We start from the raw sequence: 15,652 nt of genomic DNA on the forward strand, positions 1-15,652 counted from the left end.
TCTGCCTGCCGATGCAGGGGACACGGGTTTGAGCCCTGGTCTGGGAGGATCCCACATGCCGCGGAGCAACTGGGCCCATGAGCCACAACTACTGAGCCTGAACATCTGGAGCCGTGCTCCACAACAAGAGGCCGCGACAGTGAGAGGCCCACGCACTGCAATGAAGAGTGGCCCCCGCTTGCCGCAACTGGAGAAAGCCCTCGCACAGAAACGAAGACCCAACACAGCCAAAAAAAAAAAAAAAAAGAACCTATCTACTACATTTTTAAACAAATGAAATATGATTTTGTTAGGAACTCACTAAAAAGTTTGTAGGAGGTGAGACTGTAATTCGATAGTGGAAAAGTCTGCCAGCATTGTTGGTCATAGGACGACAGGGCTTGATGGCCTGAGGGGAAAAATAAAAATGCGTTTAAGAGTAAAGCAGCAAAATACTGTTACTTAAAAATAGACTGTATTTTCTAGATTCACATCTGACAAAAGAGGTTGTATGTGTGTTCTTTCACAAACTGGTGGAGAAGAACAGTATTCACTTTACCATTAACTATATAGATAAAAATGGGCTGCTGGTCACTGGCATTCAACCCACCGACTCATGTACAATACAACATATAGATCTCTCTAGATCTAAATTTCCATGACTATCTTCCTTTCATTTATAATAACATAATAATTGACCTTTGGCTAAGCTCTCAATAAACTAAAAAAACAACAACAAAAACAACCAGAAAGCAAGAAAAATAATCTCAGAAGTAACAGCAGTAGGTTATAATAGGAAGGGGAAAAAAGTGAAAGGGTTAAATATGCTGAATAAAAATAGAGGGAACCAGAAATGCAGGAAGCACAAGAGGTGGTGGACAGAATATGCACAGAGCTTAAGACGGGAAAAGGAAAACAGCGAGCGACAGAAGCATCAGTGGAATCACTGGGTACGTTGTGACAGATACAACGATGGGTGACCCAGACCATCTTTCAAGGAAGGACTTGCTGCCTACTGTGAAGAGCATGGACAGCAGTCTCCAGTTGTCGGTTCCTTCAGGATCTGTGTCAACTGCAGAGGCCCCTCGCCTGACATCAGGCGTTTACTGAGCGAGGCAGAGGTACAAAGGCCCAGCCCCCCAGCCCAACTTGAATGGGCAATGCTCATTCCCTGGATCATCACCAGGTTGACAGGAGCTTTGCTGGGGCTGACTCATAGTTAGACTAATCCGCCTGTCCAATGCTGCTAATATCCTCTTCCTCTCACAGGTGAAGATCCCTAAGAAACATGCACCCCAAACTTCATCTTAGCATCTGCTTTTGGAGAATCCAATGTGTGACAGTTGGCACCAGAAGTGATCCAAGGAAGCAGGAGATAAGATAGGGTTTTGGAGCTGAATCACTTACCATCCAACTGGCAGAAAGGAACCCATCACGGTGGCTGGTGGAGCACACAGCCCCTGGCACCAGATGACACGCCAATTGAAACTTTCAAAGATGCTGAATTGGGAGACTGTACCAGTGGAAGCAGGTGCAATGCACCAGGTGTTTAAAACTATGAGAGACCGGTAGCTGCAAGGATAATGGGATGGATGGCTATTGCCGAGCACCACTGATGCTTTACCATGCTCTTCAAACTTTAGTGTGATCTCAGATTGCTTGCTCCCCATGCCCAGATGTTTCTAAGTCAGCAGCTGAGGCAGGCTGAGAATCTGCATTTCTCACAAGGCCCCAGGTGATGCTGATCCTAGTTGGAAGGCTGCACTTAAGAGAACCACTGCTCTACAGAAATGCAGCAGCAGAGGAGAAGGAAAGGCAGCTAGAAGCCAGATGTGAAAGCCTGCTATTGCACACAAAGAGGCTCTTACCACCTGCAGTGAGAGGTCGGAGAGCGCCAGGACCAAGGCCAGGGCTTACCTGTCCGAGTGGGTGGACCTTAAAGACTAGTTAACAGCCAACCAAGGTAGGTCTGCTATGCCAAGGTCAGGGATATGAAAACCCGGGATGAGACATACAGGTTTGGACTCCTCAGACGCCCCTAAACCTTCTGCCTCTTCAGAGGTGGCCCATCCTTGTTATTAAGAGCAAGCACTCACCGGTCTGAAGACAATGAAAGCCCCCGAAGGCAACACTGTCCTCACTCTCCCGGCACCCAGTCAGTTTCCGACCTCACAACAGACCTATAATTAGGGTCATTTCACAGCATAACTGGTTGCACATTTTACAGCTGGGAAGGTGCTGAGAGGAGACATACTATCCCAAAGGAACTGTAAGAACCAGCTGGCACCAGCGCGGGCCGGCAGCAGGGGTCCACACACGACCAGATGCTGGGAGTGCTCGAGCAAAAGGACCAGAACACACAGCTACTTAGGGAAGAGCTTACTGACTTGGGAGCACTCAGGATTCAAGGGTGTCAGGAGATGCTGAGAACTCCCTACTAAGACATCTCCTAAAAGCATGAAAAAGCGATGGCCCGCGCCGAGTAAAGTGAAAATACCAAAACTGCAGTGACCGACAGAGGAGGAAGGAATTCAAAGATTCAAGGAAATGGGCACGTTGGGATGGATATAGTATCTATGACTGAAAAATGTTATCAGATAATCATATTCCATGGGAAGGCCCAGAGGACACACCATTGACCAAGGCCAAAAGGAATATGCTGGTGAAGGGGCACCAGCTTCACTAGGACGATCAGCGGTGGCCTCCTCGGCAGGCCAGGGCTGATTGTAAGAGAGGTGGTTACAGCATCAGGGATGACAGGACTCTGAAACAAGAGAGGCCAGACGATGGGGCTCATTATAAGAAGCCAGGTCACACAATTATCATTATCGCCAGCAAGACGGAAGTGGCAGCCAAGGGGATGAGACCCACAAAGAGTCATGGAAGTGGTTTTCACAACACAGTGTCCTTAGGTACAAAATAAATGGGTAGCTGATAAGAGTACTACCTTAGTTTGTACCAACGGAAGTAATCAAGACTGCGTAACCAAGAGGCTGAAGGTAAGCTGCTCCAGTAAACACTCATGATCCCTTGCCCAGTTCCAGGCCTGATCAAGTTACTGGACTGAAATCCACTGACTGAAGAGGTGGCCAGAAGGCAGGAGGAAGGGCCCTGCAACACTATCACAAGCAAAAATGGGCATGATGGCCCTGTCCTTCCCCCAAGGGGCCTATGGCCATTTTGCTGAGATAACTGTACACCGGGGAAGGAAGAAGCCAGACAGTTCAAGGAGTGTTAGACACAGCGTCTGAATCAATTGATACTCAGAAACTGGACGTATCATCCTGGTATCCCTGTCAGAGTCGGGGAGACGACGCCAAGGTAGTAAACAAAATCTTGGTCAAGGTCTGGCTTACAGTAGGTCCACTAAGTCCACAGAGCCACCCAGTGGTCATTTCCCTGGTTCCCAAATGTACCACTGGAATTGACAAAATTGGCAGACGGCGCCACCTCACACTGGGTCCTTGATCTGTGGAGTAAGAGCCATCGTGATGGGGAAGGTCAAGCAGAAGCCACCCAACCCGGACCTCAAAAACAGTATGACTCTGGGGGAATGGTGGAGATTAGTGCCACCCTTAAGGATCCAAATGACACAGGGATGACTGCCCCTATCACATCTCTGTTTAATTCACCAGTCTGGGCCCTAAAGAAACCAAATGGATCCTGGCGGATGACTATATACCACCACAAGCTCAACCAAGTAGCTCTAATTGCACCTGCTGTGCCAGGTGTTGTAGCGTAGTTACAGCAGATTAATCTGCCCTCAGGTACCAAGTATGTGGCAACTGATCTGCTGAATGTATCCTTTTCTACCCCAATCAGGATGAGGACCAGTTCTGATCAGAACCGGTTCACATTTATGTGGAACAGACAACATTTATGGGTTTGCCACTGGGTTAACTCTCCCACTTCTCCCACTCACTGCCATAATACAGTCCAAGGTGCCCCTGACCTTCTGGAATACTGTAGAATGTTATATTGCTCCACCGCATCTTTGACATTATTACATTGAGCAAACTAAGAGCCCTGGTAAAATGGATATGCTCCAAAGGGTGAGAGAGAAACCCTGCAAAGATTCAGGGTCTACCACAGCCACACCATTTTAGGGGAGCGGTCTGGGGAGTTCCAAGACATCCATCCAAAGTAAAAGACAGGTGGGCCTCCCCGAGCTCAAGAGGCAGTGCAGTCCTTAGCTAGGAATATTACTGCAGCCCATTTATAAAGTGGTACAAAAGGCTGCCAGCTGTGAGCGTGACTCAAGTGAGAAAGGCCTCAGCAGTTCCAAACCGCAGTGCAAGCAGTCCTGCTGCAGGGGCCATACAATTCGGCAAATCCCACACCGTTGGTGGGAAAAGATGCCGAGAAGAGTTTGTGGCCGCACTGGGAGAATCACAATGCTGGTCTCTGGGGTTCTGGAGCCAAGCCATGCCATCTATAGTGAAGAATTACATGCCTTTGAAAAGCAATTCCTGGTGTGCTGCTGGGCCCTGGTAGATATGGAAGGCATGGCCAAGGGGCAGCAAACAGCCATGTGGCTGGAACTGCCCATCGTAAGCTGGGTTCTGCCAGTCCCACCCCGGCATAAGTTTGGGTGGGACCAGCAACAATCCATGGTAAGGTGGAGGGGGCGTACATCCAGAACCAAGCACACACAGGAGCAGAGGGCACAAACAAGCCCGCCACCGTTGCATCAGCTCCCCTCCCTCAGCTGATGACTAAGGACGGGAGGATGAAAGCGCAAGGAAAAGCCCAAGCTTGGTTTGCAAACAGGTCAGTCAGAACAGGGGGTGCAAGCCGAAAACGGACCGTGCTGCAGCCTCATTCAGGGATGGCTCTGAGAGACAGCGATGAGGGAGAATCTTCCCAGGGGGCGGAGTTTCAGGTGGTGTACCTGGTCACCCACTTTGTGTGGAAAGAGAAGTAGCCTGAGGCTAGAATATAGATGGACTCATGGCAGAATCAAGTGGCCATGCCAGCTGTCAGAGGCCTAGAAGGAAAAAGATGGGAAGATCAGGGATAAGAAGGTCTTGGGGGAGAGACCTGTAGGTAGACAAACAGGAGAGAACAATGATCTCTCCATCACATGTGGATGCTCACGGGAGAGCACCCACTGTGGAAGAGGTTCTAAACCATCTAGCTGACAAAATGGCATGGCCAGATGGTGCCGGCCAGCCTCGGTCATTAGCCACCTAGAGTAGACAGGGTGGGCGCGTGAACGAAGCGGCCACGGTAGCAGAGATGGAGGCTTCCCATGAGCCCCACGGCATGGACCTCACTCCCCCAGGCTAAGCTGGCGAAGCTGACTGCCACTGCCGAACGTCCAGCCAGCCACCTCCAATGACCAACGCTGGGCCCCCAATGTGGCACCATTCCTGGAGGAGACCAACCTACCACTTGGTGGAATGTCGACTACATAGGTCCCGTCCACTGTAAAAGGGCCACATGTACACTGAGGATGGGTTTGCCTGCCCAGAAGTCCTCAGCCAGCAACACTGCCCACCTGAATCTCCCTTCACGGAAGGGCCTGCTGCCCAGCTGTGGGAAAAGCAGTCAGCACACAGCCTGCCGCTGGCGGCTCCTTCCAGGTCAGCCTCCACTACAGAGCCCCTCCCCCCACCAAAGTCGTGCCCTTCCTAGGGCAGCTTGCTCGGGACGAGGGAGACGCAGGTATGACAGCCACTCCAGCCCCATGCAAGATAATTCCGACAAGCCCGGCTTGAAAGGCCCATCACAGGTGGACTTCCGCCTCTGCTCAGTCCCAAGCCCCCACTCTTCCTGCCTGGTCCCTGTGAAATGTCTCCACTGCAGCCCTGCCTGCAGAGACCCCGGCCTGAAGCACACGCATGGACACTCACAGAGCGCAGATCTTGTCCCACAGGCCCTCGCTACACTGGCCGACTCCCAGAGACAAATGAGGTCAAAGGGAGGCAAGTAGTTCAAAGTATCCGCCATCGGCTCATAGTCTTTAGTCTGACTACTGTTATGGCCTCAAACAAGTTTTACACAGAAATTAAGGATTTACATAAACTATGTTTAAACATAATGTGCTGAATCATAAAGTGACAATCCTGGGATTAATGAGAATAGTTTGTAAAGATAAAAGATAATGGGGAAAAGACGAAGGAAAATAACTGAACAGGAGTAGTTATATATAACTCTGTGATGTAAAAGTATTCAACTCATCAGGCAAACACACTTGGCGTGTTCCTGACAACCCAGGGACTGGGGTGTGACACAGGTAAAACAAGTCCATGTGCCACTCCCAGTTGAGTGGGGACAACAGACAAAGACTACCAAACACAACGGTGTACACTCATGTCCCCAAGGAAAGAGGACATGTGCCTTACAGCACCTCAGTAAGATCATTTCTCCAGGGAGATTCACAACCATTTATAACAAAAACATGAAAAAAGATTACAATATGTACCGTTTTAGGATACTTAAAATAATAAAAAAGCAACTCAAATTCACTTTGCCTATTTTAAATAATGAACCTTCCAAAGTTTCCTTGATAACATTCCCACTCCACCTCCAAAACCCAAGTACGTTTCTTCTCCAATTATCAGTAACAGAGACTATTAGGGAACATGAGAAGACTATTTCCACGGTATTATTTCATTTACGGGGAAAGGAATAGCAACAGCATCTGTCTACTTCTGGCTTCTCAGCGCTGACAAATATAATAACCTGAACCAGTTACCTCTTCTCCGGGATAAATGCTGTGCCTGATTCCCGTGCGTCTCGCTTTTGCACTGCATTTGCAGAGTGGGCCATCATTCATCTGTCAGAAACAGAATGTAATTCGTTTTTACTGGGGGAAAATCCACTCCATGCACGATGATGTCTCGGAAACTTGTGTGGGTTTTAATGTCATGAGTACCGAAGCTCTGAAGAGGCTGTCACGGTTAGAAGATTAAACGGATGTTCCAAAACCAATAAAGCTGCAAACTGTCTCTATTGTCTGATAAAGGGAAATGGTATGACAACGCTGGATTCCCGACTTATTTGTGCAGCCAAGCAGAAAATATCAATGTCAGCACCCTGTTTGCCCCCATCTTCTCCTATCACTTTCCAGTATGTTCCCCCTATTTTTTATTTCAGGAAAAATGACTCTTTCACAAAAGAAAAGCCTATTTTATATTCTGAAGGAACACGTAGAATGCTTTGAAGGTGACCTGCAGATTAAATGTTTTCAAAGACAGACCTAAAGGTATCTGAAGCAGAGGGAAGAAAATGCCTACCTGAACCAGAAAAACTTTCAACACTAATCAGGTGAGTCTGTATATGTTTGTTCACCTGAATTCATTTTACTGCCATGAGCTCCACCCACATGATTCAATAAGTGAATAATCCTGAATGCCTCCTGGGTAGAAAGGGGAGAAGGAGGGTGATACATAGCTAAGGGTCCACACAGTCAAGGAATACTTATTCTCATTTTAGTGTATGCACCGCTGAAGCGAGCACCAGGAATACTTATACCACATGGGAGAAATAACACACATATGAAATGCTTAATAATTTTAAAGAAAAAGGAAAAATGTCCAGGCTTCAAGAAACCAAAATGTGAAGGGTTGAACAGGACGGGAAAAGAAGGTGGCTATTCTATACGAGGCACCAGCATGAGAGAAAAGAGAGAAGGAAGAAATCCTATGTTATGCTCCAGGGACATGAGACCCATCTAAATGGAATGGACCATACGTGTGAGTGAGAAAACCAAAAACACAGAATTGAGGTCAAAATCTTAAAGGGCCTTAAAAGCCAATTTCATGAGTTCATTCAATATAAATGGTTAATATGGAATCAAAAAGGAGATGAGAGCATCAGTTTAGAGTATGGGGAAATGGAGTTCCATTTCTCACTTTCTTTGTATTAATTAAAATATATAATTTATAAATATGACATATTATGAGACATGTATATTCTATATACACACACATATTTCTTTCGATTTCCAGGGATTTGTAACTCGTGCCCAATGAAAATATCTCATTAAACTTTGAAAAGAAATATTAAAGTAAAAAACTGTAACTTTCTTTATCCTTTTGGGAAATCTAAAGCTCCAGGTGGTAAGCAGAGGAATAACGTGGCTACCTAAAACAAACAAACAAACAAACAAACAAAAAATCACATTAAGATACTATCCAAAGTAAAAGCTGGCAAACAGAGATGTGATGGAATTCCCTCAAAAGTCACAACACATTTGTAATGCTGGGCACAACTTGTTGTGATGAAAAATGTGGAAAAATCACTTAGTGCTCACTCAAGGAGAAGTGAGATAGACATCATACATTCCTGTCTTTTACCAGGGTCTGGGCCCCAATGCAGATCAGCCCTTTATAAGGCTCAGCTGTACAGAGGATGCAAAACCATACAGTAAACACAATGTTGAGACTGTACAGAAGGCCCTGGTAAATCTCTGACAGGAATAAGAACCCACAGAAACCAAGGAATAGGCTTCTTGATATGATCACATACAGGGTAAGGGGAGTGACTGATGGACACAGGAGTCCTCTTAGGGGACACAAAAATGCTCTAAAATTAGATTGTGATGATGGTTGCACAATCCTGTGAATATACATAAAAACACTGAATTGTACATTTTAATTGTGTGAATTGTATGGTATGTGAATTATAACTCACTAAAGCTGTTTAAAGAGATCATATACATGATTAATATATCAAAGTAAGATTTCAAAATGCAATGACAATTTGCAAACATTTCTGCTCAATTCTCAGAGGGCAGTTCTCAGAGAAAGTACACTTCTGTCAGGCATTCTAACTATATTAATTCTATCATGAAAAAAAAATTTAGATAGCTGTCATCTAATAAGAACCAGGAGAAGAGCATTCAAAATAATATAGAATGGTATGAATTTATTTATAAAACATAAATTTTAAATTATCTTTTTATAGGGATATGTTTTATTATGCTTGATAACTTCATATGCATTAAAGATACTATTTTTGTATGTACTGTATATTTGTAAAATACAAATCTTTTATAGATACTATTAATATTTTATATTATGTATTAGCTTATAATAAAATAGTAAGCAAAAATAAAAATGATTATGTCCAGCCATGATGTAATTAGCTCAAACATGCTTATTAACAAGGAAGAGAAGTTATAAGACATTGTGACTACTACCAACTAGGAAATATGGAGTCTTACAGGACTTGGGACACTGTTTACTGTACGGCTGCAAGGTAACTTCCAGATGAACTGCTTTTCGAAAGAACTACAAGTGCTCTCTCCCTCATCCCACCACTCGTCTCCTTCCATTTACTGCAAGTTTAATGAGGCAGCACCATCATCCTGCTCCCCAACACAGGATTTACAAACATCATCAAACATGATTCAAGGAACACCTGCTCTGGTGCTTATGCTTTCGAGCTGAACTCAGAAGCTGAAAAGAAATAAGCTGTGAAGCATGACACCCAACCCTGAGTAAAATTCAGTTTCAGTACCAGCTAACATGCATCTTCTGAGCCTGGAGTCATAAATGTGATGTGTGCGTCCGCAACCTTCACAGCAAGAACATAAAAGCCTGCGCACCTGGCCTGGGTCATTGTACCAAAGTTCATCGTGAAGTCGGTCAGGATGGGCCTTTTTGCGTTTGATTTCTGCAATGACGTCGAAAACTTCAGAGTCTGAGCTGCTAGAACAGGTGCTGTCCTCATCGGACTCACATTCGGATTCACTGGAACTCTCTATAGTGGTGAGGGGAAAACATGGAGAGAAGCTGAAGCAATCTGCAAGCTGGTTCTACCTGGAGACTTACTTTCTAATGACCCAAACCTCTAAATATAAGGAGAGCTGTTTATTTTCCAGCAAATATTCGAGTGCCTACTCCATACTAGAACTCTGCTAAGCAGCCCCATGAAAAATAATAATCCTAAGTCACAGTCTAGTGGGGGAAGCAAAGAATCAAATATTTTTGCAAAGAAAGACTTGATGAACAATGCCAGAGAAAATGCAAACCACTGTAGCAGTACGAAGTTTCACATTCAGAAAGGTGCAGTGAATCCACATTGGTCCAGAAAGGTCACTGAGGATTTCCTAGATGGGGTACACGCGACCCAGGCACAGAGTGGGGGTGGGGTTAGGCTGATGAGGCAGAAAGGAACACAGATGGGGCGCTGCAGGCGAAAGCACAGAGGCAAGAGCATGGGTGGACTCTGGCTGGAGCAAAGGCCTCACAGAAAAAACCTGGAAGTGAGGGGCTCAAATGTCATGAATGCCAGGCTCTGAACGTCAGACTGAAGATTATAAATGTTTTTCTCTCGATGGTAGCAACAGAAGATTTTAGTCCTTGGAAATGACTGGATAAAAACAGACCAAGAATTATGGTAATGAAACAAGCCTGCCACAAAAAGACAAATATGGTGTGATTCTACTTATACGAGGTACCTAGAGTAGTCAAATTCATAGAGACAGAAAGTAGAATGGTGGCTGCCAGGGGCTGGGGGAGGGAGGATTGGGGAGTTGTTCTTTAATGTGGATAGAGTGTCAGTTTAGCAAGATGAAAAGAGTTCTGGAGGTTGTTTGCACAACAATGTGAATGTACTTAACACTACTGAGCCGTACATTCAAAAATGGTTAAATGGTACATCTTATGTGTCTTATGTACATGTTGTCAGTATTTTACCACACTTAAAAAAAAAAAAGACCTAGAACTTCGACTAATCCTACAAGAGATTAACGTAGTACAGCATAGTAATAAGGAACCCTTACATGGTTGTATTTTCGAGTGTACTGTGTGAGATGGATGCTGTCATCCCTCTTTTACAGATGAGAAAAGTAAGGCACAGAGAGATTAAATCACTTGCCCGAGATCACACTTTTCAAGTAGTGGAGCAAGGATTCAAACCCCGCCCAGCTGGTTCAGTCAGTGCTTTTCCCCACCATGGACACTGCCTCTCAGCGAGGAAGACATAACGAAGGTGGGCAGATGAGAGCCAGAGAACACGCAGGAAAAGGCATGCTGAATGTCTTGTCTGCAAACAGCGTTCTGTTAGCGACTAAGGACACCAAGTGGTGAAAAGCAGTTTCTATCCTCAAAGATCTCAGCATGTACTTGGAATCTCAGAATACACACATGAAAAAACCATCACCATATAAGAAAGTTATGGAAACTTTGTGAATAGAGAGAAAGCTTCAAACAGAGCTGGGCTATAGCTGGAGTTTCCTCATCACACCAGGAGTACCCTGGCAGTGGGGGGGGCCACAGGGAATGCCTGCCCATCAGAGGCACGAGGCACGGGAACAGGCTCCTGCTTTTGATGGGAGGCTGGACTATGGTCCTTTCTGATTAAGACAAGACGATTCTACAGGAGACACAACTGTCAGCACACCTTGCAAATGAGATCTCTTATGTATTCTACTGCATGTAACTAAGGAAAAATAAGATCAGAAAGAAGAAAGTTTCATTGCTATGTATCTGCTGACTGTAATTAAGGAGAATCAAATGGGCGAGAGGAAATTTCAATCTGGGACTCTCAAGGACACATCCCAAAAGTTCAGGATTAAGCAACAATGAAAGAGCACAGGATCTCGGTCTAGTACCTTCTGACTCACCTAAGTCTTCATCTAGCTTCGTCTTGGGAGGCTCCCATGGGGGTCTAGCAGCTTTGGCCTTCTCTTGCCTGCTCCCCAACTCTTCCTCAAATTTGTCATATAAGTCGCGGAGCCTACTCGTTCCAACTACCGTAGAATCTCCCTTTGAAAAATAAAGGCTCAATATTAGGAACTACATTAATAATAGTCATACCAAAGAGACAGTGAGAGCTCACCAGTAACCAAAGATTTGTAACAGCAAGGTGTCATTTTTCAACCCTCGACTTAATAAACATTTAAAAACAAAATGCCCAGTGCGGGCAATGATGCTCTGAATCACACACACACACATTTATGGCTGACAAAGTCCTCAGGAAAATGCACATTGCCAACGTTCAGAAGCATTAGCAAAGTTTATCTGTGCTCTCTTGATATAACAACAACAACAAAAATCATAAACCCCTGAGAATTCATGACACCTGACGCTCTGCTAGGGAGCGTATACCCCTCCCCTACTGAAAGTCACTGATAGTCTATATCCCACATTAATCCAATGATCGCCACAAACACATGCACCCCATAAACACAGGGACACACACACACACTCCACAAACACAAGGTTCTGCAGTGCATTCCTAGAGGAAGTTTTCCACTTTTCCCCACTCTCCTCCCAGGTTGAAAATCACTTTAAATGTCCATACTCTTTGACTTAGTAATTTTCAAAATGTACCTTTCAGACATAAAATGAATATTAAATCATAAAATCTGCAGTTATCCCAGAAGGGGGTAACTGCTCTTCCTCAGCCCCACCTCATTACTGACACTGGTGATGCTGGGATAGCTCTGACATTCTTACCACCACTCTGCCCCAACGTTGCACAAACACAAAGGCCAATGTTGGGCTTCTGGTTTATCAGCCTTCCTTCTACACTGGAGTTTTAATACACCCACAAAAAGGTGAGGGGGAAAAATATAGCTCTGCCTGCTTAAATGCTCTGAACCTCAGTGCCTTCAACTTTGTTATTTCAAGAATAATAATACCCATGGCAGCCATTCTGCTTTTCCTCCCTGCTTACAGAACCACGATTCCCTTCAGATTTGGGGCAGAAAACTCATGATCTCAGAAGGCAGGCTGAGCCACAGTCCCCCTACCCCTAAAATGCCTCTGTCCTAATCCCTGGAAAATGAACACATTACCTTACATGGCAGAAAGGACTTTGCAGATGTGATTAAGGCTACAGAATTTGAGATGGGATAATGTGGGTGGGCCCAACCTAATATGAGCCTTTAAAAGCGGAGAACCTCTCCCAACAGGAGTCAGAGATGCAATGGAAGAAGAGGCAGGAGATATTCAAAGCACAAGAGGGACTCGACCCGCTGGCTGCTGGCTTTGAAGATGAAGGAAGGGGTCCACGGGCCAAGGAACGCACATGGCCTCTAGAGGCTGGAAACAGCCCTTACCTGCCAGCCAGCAAGGAAACAAGGACCTCCATCCTACAGCCACAAGGAACTGAACTCTGCCAACAACCTGAATGGGCAAGAAAACAGGCTCTCTCCAGAAAGGAATGAAACCCTGCTGGTACCTCAATTTAGCCAGTGAGACCCAAGTTTGACTTCTGACCTGCAGAACTGTGAGGTAATAAATGTGTATTGTTTTTAAGCCGTGAAGTCTGTGGAAACTGGTTACAGAAGAGGTGGAAAACGAATCCATGGGGAGGACACACGACGCAGTTCTGGGCCAAGGGATGGAAGAAAAGATCCCCAGGCGCCCTAGGTTCCACCCAACACTGCCCTCTGCATCTGTGTCTGGACAGAGGTGTGTAAGGACACGATGCCTGGAGCTGCTGCAGGCATCCTGCAACCGTGGTGGACCCCCCAGAAGACAGCAATGCCAACCTAGGACCCTGCCATCGCTGATCCACTAAATGCTCACCGGCCACCACCGCCCTCCAGACAGCTTGCTGAGAAAAATAAACCCAGCAAGTTTAAGTCACGGTTAGTCAAGTATTCTTATTTACAGCAACATTCTGAAGTGACAGATGCCTTCTTTCCAGGGATGTTTTAAGGATTAAATGAGATAATCTGAGATTCATGGAGTAAAGTTTCGGCACTAAACAGTGCTCGGTATGTGAGCTTCTCCCTCCCCGTATCACGTGAACTATGACTTAAAACCCTGCTTTACTTTATCAAGTAAAATATCATGCCACCAGGAGAGATTTCTCAAACCCTTTTTTCAAAGGCAAGGGAGTCTCCTCTCTAGTTCCCCATAGATAAGGGCCCAGTCCAAGTCAAAGCTATGTTTACAAAATTCCAAACAACGCTATGATCTCTTACCTACCCCATGCACTAAACCTAACATCTCCAAGCTCTTCTGTCCTAAATCTGTAGATATCCATTCCTTCACTCATTCATTTAATCAATGAACATTACTGTATGTCCATCCCATGGCAAATACACCTAAATTAATGGGAGAGAGGGCATGACATCTATTGGGAGAAAGAGAAAAAAGAAAGGAGAGTGACAGAAAATAAAATGGAGATGGAAGAAAGAAAAGAAGCGAGCATATGGAGGTCGTGGGGTCCCCACTTCAACGAGGTGCGGCTGCCGAGCCCCAGGAGCCCCATCTCGCACAGCACGTGTGCTGAGTCTCTCGAGAGCCCACCAAAGGTAACGACACCTGCCACTCCACAAAACCAGCAATGTGCTCGGGAAACTTGCTATGGTTACCTTGGGTCAAGGATAGACTTGTAAAAGACAAACTCAATTCTCCCTTGTTTCTCATTTTGAGGGGAACACACACACACACACACACACACACACACACACACACGGCTATAGATCACAAAAGGCATAAAGCAGCTATGAGTGAGAGCTTACAAAACCACCAGTATTAAGACCAGCAGTGTCATAAAAAAATGCAGAATGCAGAGATCCTTTCATTAACCTGCTGCACTCTTGCGTTTGTAAAGCAGCTTTTGTCTACAGCAGTAGTGGTTCTCAACCGGGGGGAGGGGTATTCTGTCACCCCCAGGGGGACATGTGGCAACATCAGAGGACAGCTTTGGTTATCACAACGAGGAGAGGGTGCTACTGGCCTCCAGTGCATAGAGCCCAGAGATGCTGCTCAGCATCTGACAATGCACAGGGCGGGCCCCGCCACACGGAATTCTCCGGCCCAAGATGCCCACAGTACCGAGGCTGAGAAGCTCTGGTCCACAGCTCCTCTCCTACTTCAGACCTACCACCTGATCCATGGGGTCACTGGAGTAGTAGCTTTCTGAGTGGGTGCATCGGATCCACACAGGCTTAAGGAGCTCTTCCTCCTCCTCCTCATTTCTGTCCGGCAGCGCCTCCTCCGGCTCTTTTTCCTTGACTGAGCTATAATTCTTCTCTTTGCCGGAGCTCTGGTTGTCACTCCATCTGTCTTTTTCTTCCTCCCAACGAGCTCTCTTCTTCTCCCTACTTGGGGAGCGACTTCAAAAGGGGGCAAAGGAGGCTAATTATTAAAAATGTTCATCCATTGTAAAACAGTTCTATTTCACCTCTTTAGTTCATTTTTCACCTAAAAGAAAAACGTCATGGCAAACCACCATATTCATTTTTATTAAACCAGTGACCCCCCCTGACACCAGTCTGGTGACATCAGAATCACCTGAAGTTATTTGTTTAAAAATACAAATTCCCAGGCCCTACCCCAGATCTACTTACTGATTCACAGTCTCCGGGGGTGGGGCCCAAGAATCTGTATTTTTAATAATCTCCCCAGGTAATTCTGGTGTGCATCCAGCAGGTTCAGAAGCACCCGGCAAACCATAACTCCTAGAAGAGAAAGATATCTGGGAAATATTTGGAAATCTCCACATATAGACAATCTCAGCATTGAGCATACTAGTTTTGAATCCTTTACATCCTGCTTTGCCAAGAAAAAAGAAAAAAATCTTCAGAAAACATCGTCTCAACTTGGCCATAAATTTAGCCTGAGGACCATAATCCAAGAGTGAACCAGTTATACTATCCCTAAGCATCTCTCTGGAAGCGCACACTGGGTATTACTGCTTAATGAACCACCACTTTGCCTAATTCGAATCCCCACAAATACTAACTCAATTAGAAAGG

The 15,652-nt window shown here is 45.6% G+C and overlaps 1 protein-coding gene across 8 annotated transcripts in view; it reads right to left on the reverse strand.

Annotated features, from left to right (window-relative positions):
- DROSHA (drosha ribonuclease III) overlaps window positions 1-15,652 on the reverse strand; it is a 128,930-nt gene that overhangs the window by 99,357 nt on the left and 13,921 nt on the right. For 6 of the 8 annotated variants that reach the window (XM_057540690.1, XM_007192254.3, XM_007192250.3 and 3 more), the window contains 6 exons: window positions 15,245-15,355; window positions 14,779-15,010; window positions 11,558-11,699; window positions 9,536-9,690; window positions 6,680-6,760; window positions 302-388 (listed from right to left, as the gene is read on the reverse strand). In XM_057540690.1, coding sequence (XP_057396673.1) covers window positions 302-388; window positions 6,680-6,760; window positions 9,536-9,690; window positions 11,558-11,699; window positions 14,779-15,010; window positions 15,245-15,355 — 808 coding nt within the window. The remainder of the gene's footprint in view (window positions 1-301; window positions 389-6,679; window positions 6,761-9,535; window positions 9,691-11,557; window positions 11,700-14,778; window positions 15,011-15,244; window positions 15,356-15,652) is intronic. The other 2 variants (XM_057540691.1, XM_007192255.3) reach the window with 1 other exon arrangement.

The sequence above is a fragment of the Balaenoptera acutorostrata genome, chromosome 2 (genome assembly GCF_949987535.1).
Source record: "Balaenoptera acutorostrata chromosome 2, mBalAcu1.1, whole genome shotgun sequence".
NCBI classification, from domain to species: Eukaryota; Metazoa; Chordata; class Mammalia; order Artiodactyla; family Balaenopteridae; genus Balaenoptera; species Balaenoptera acutorostrata.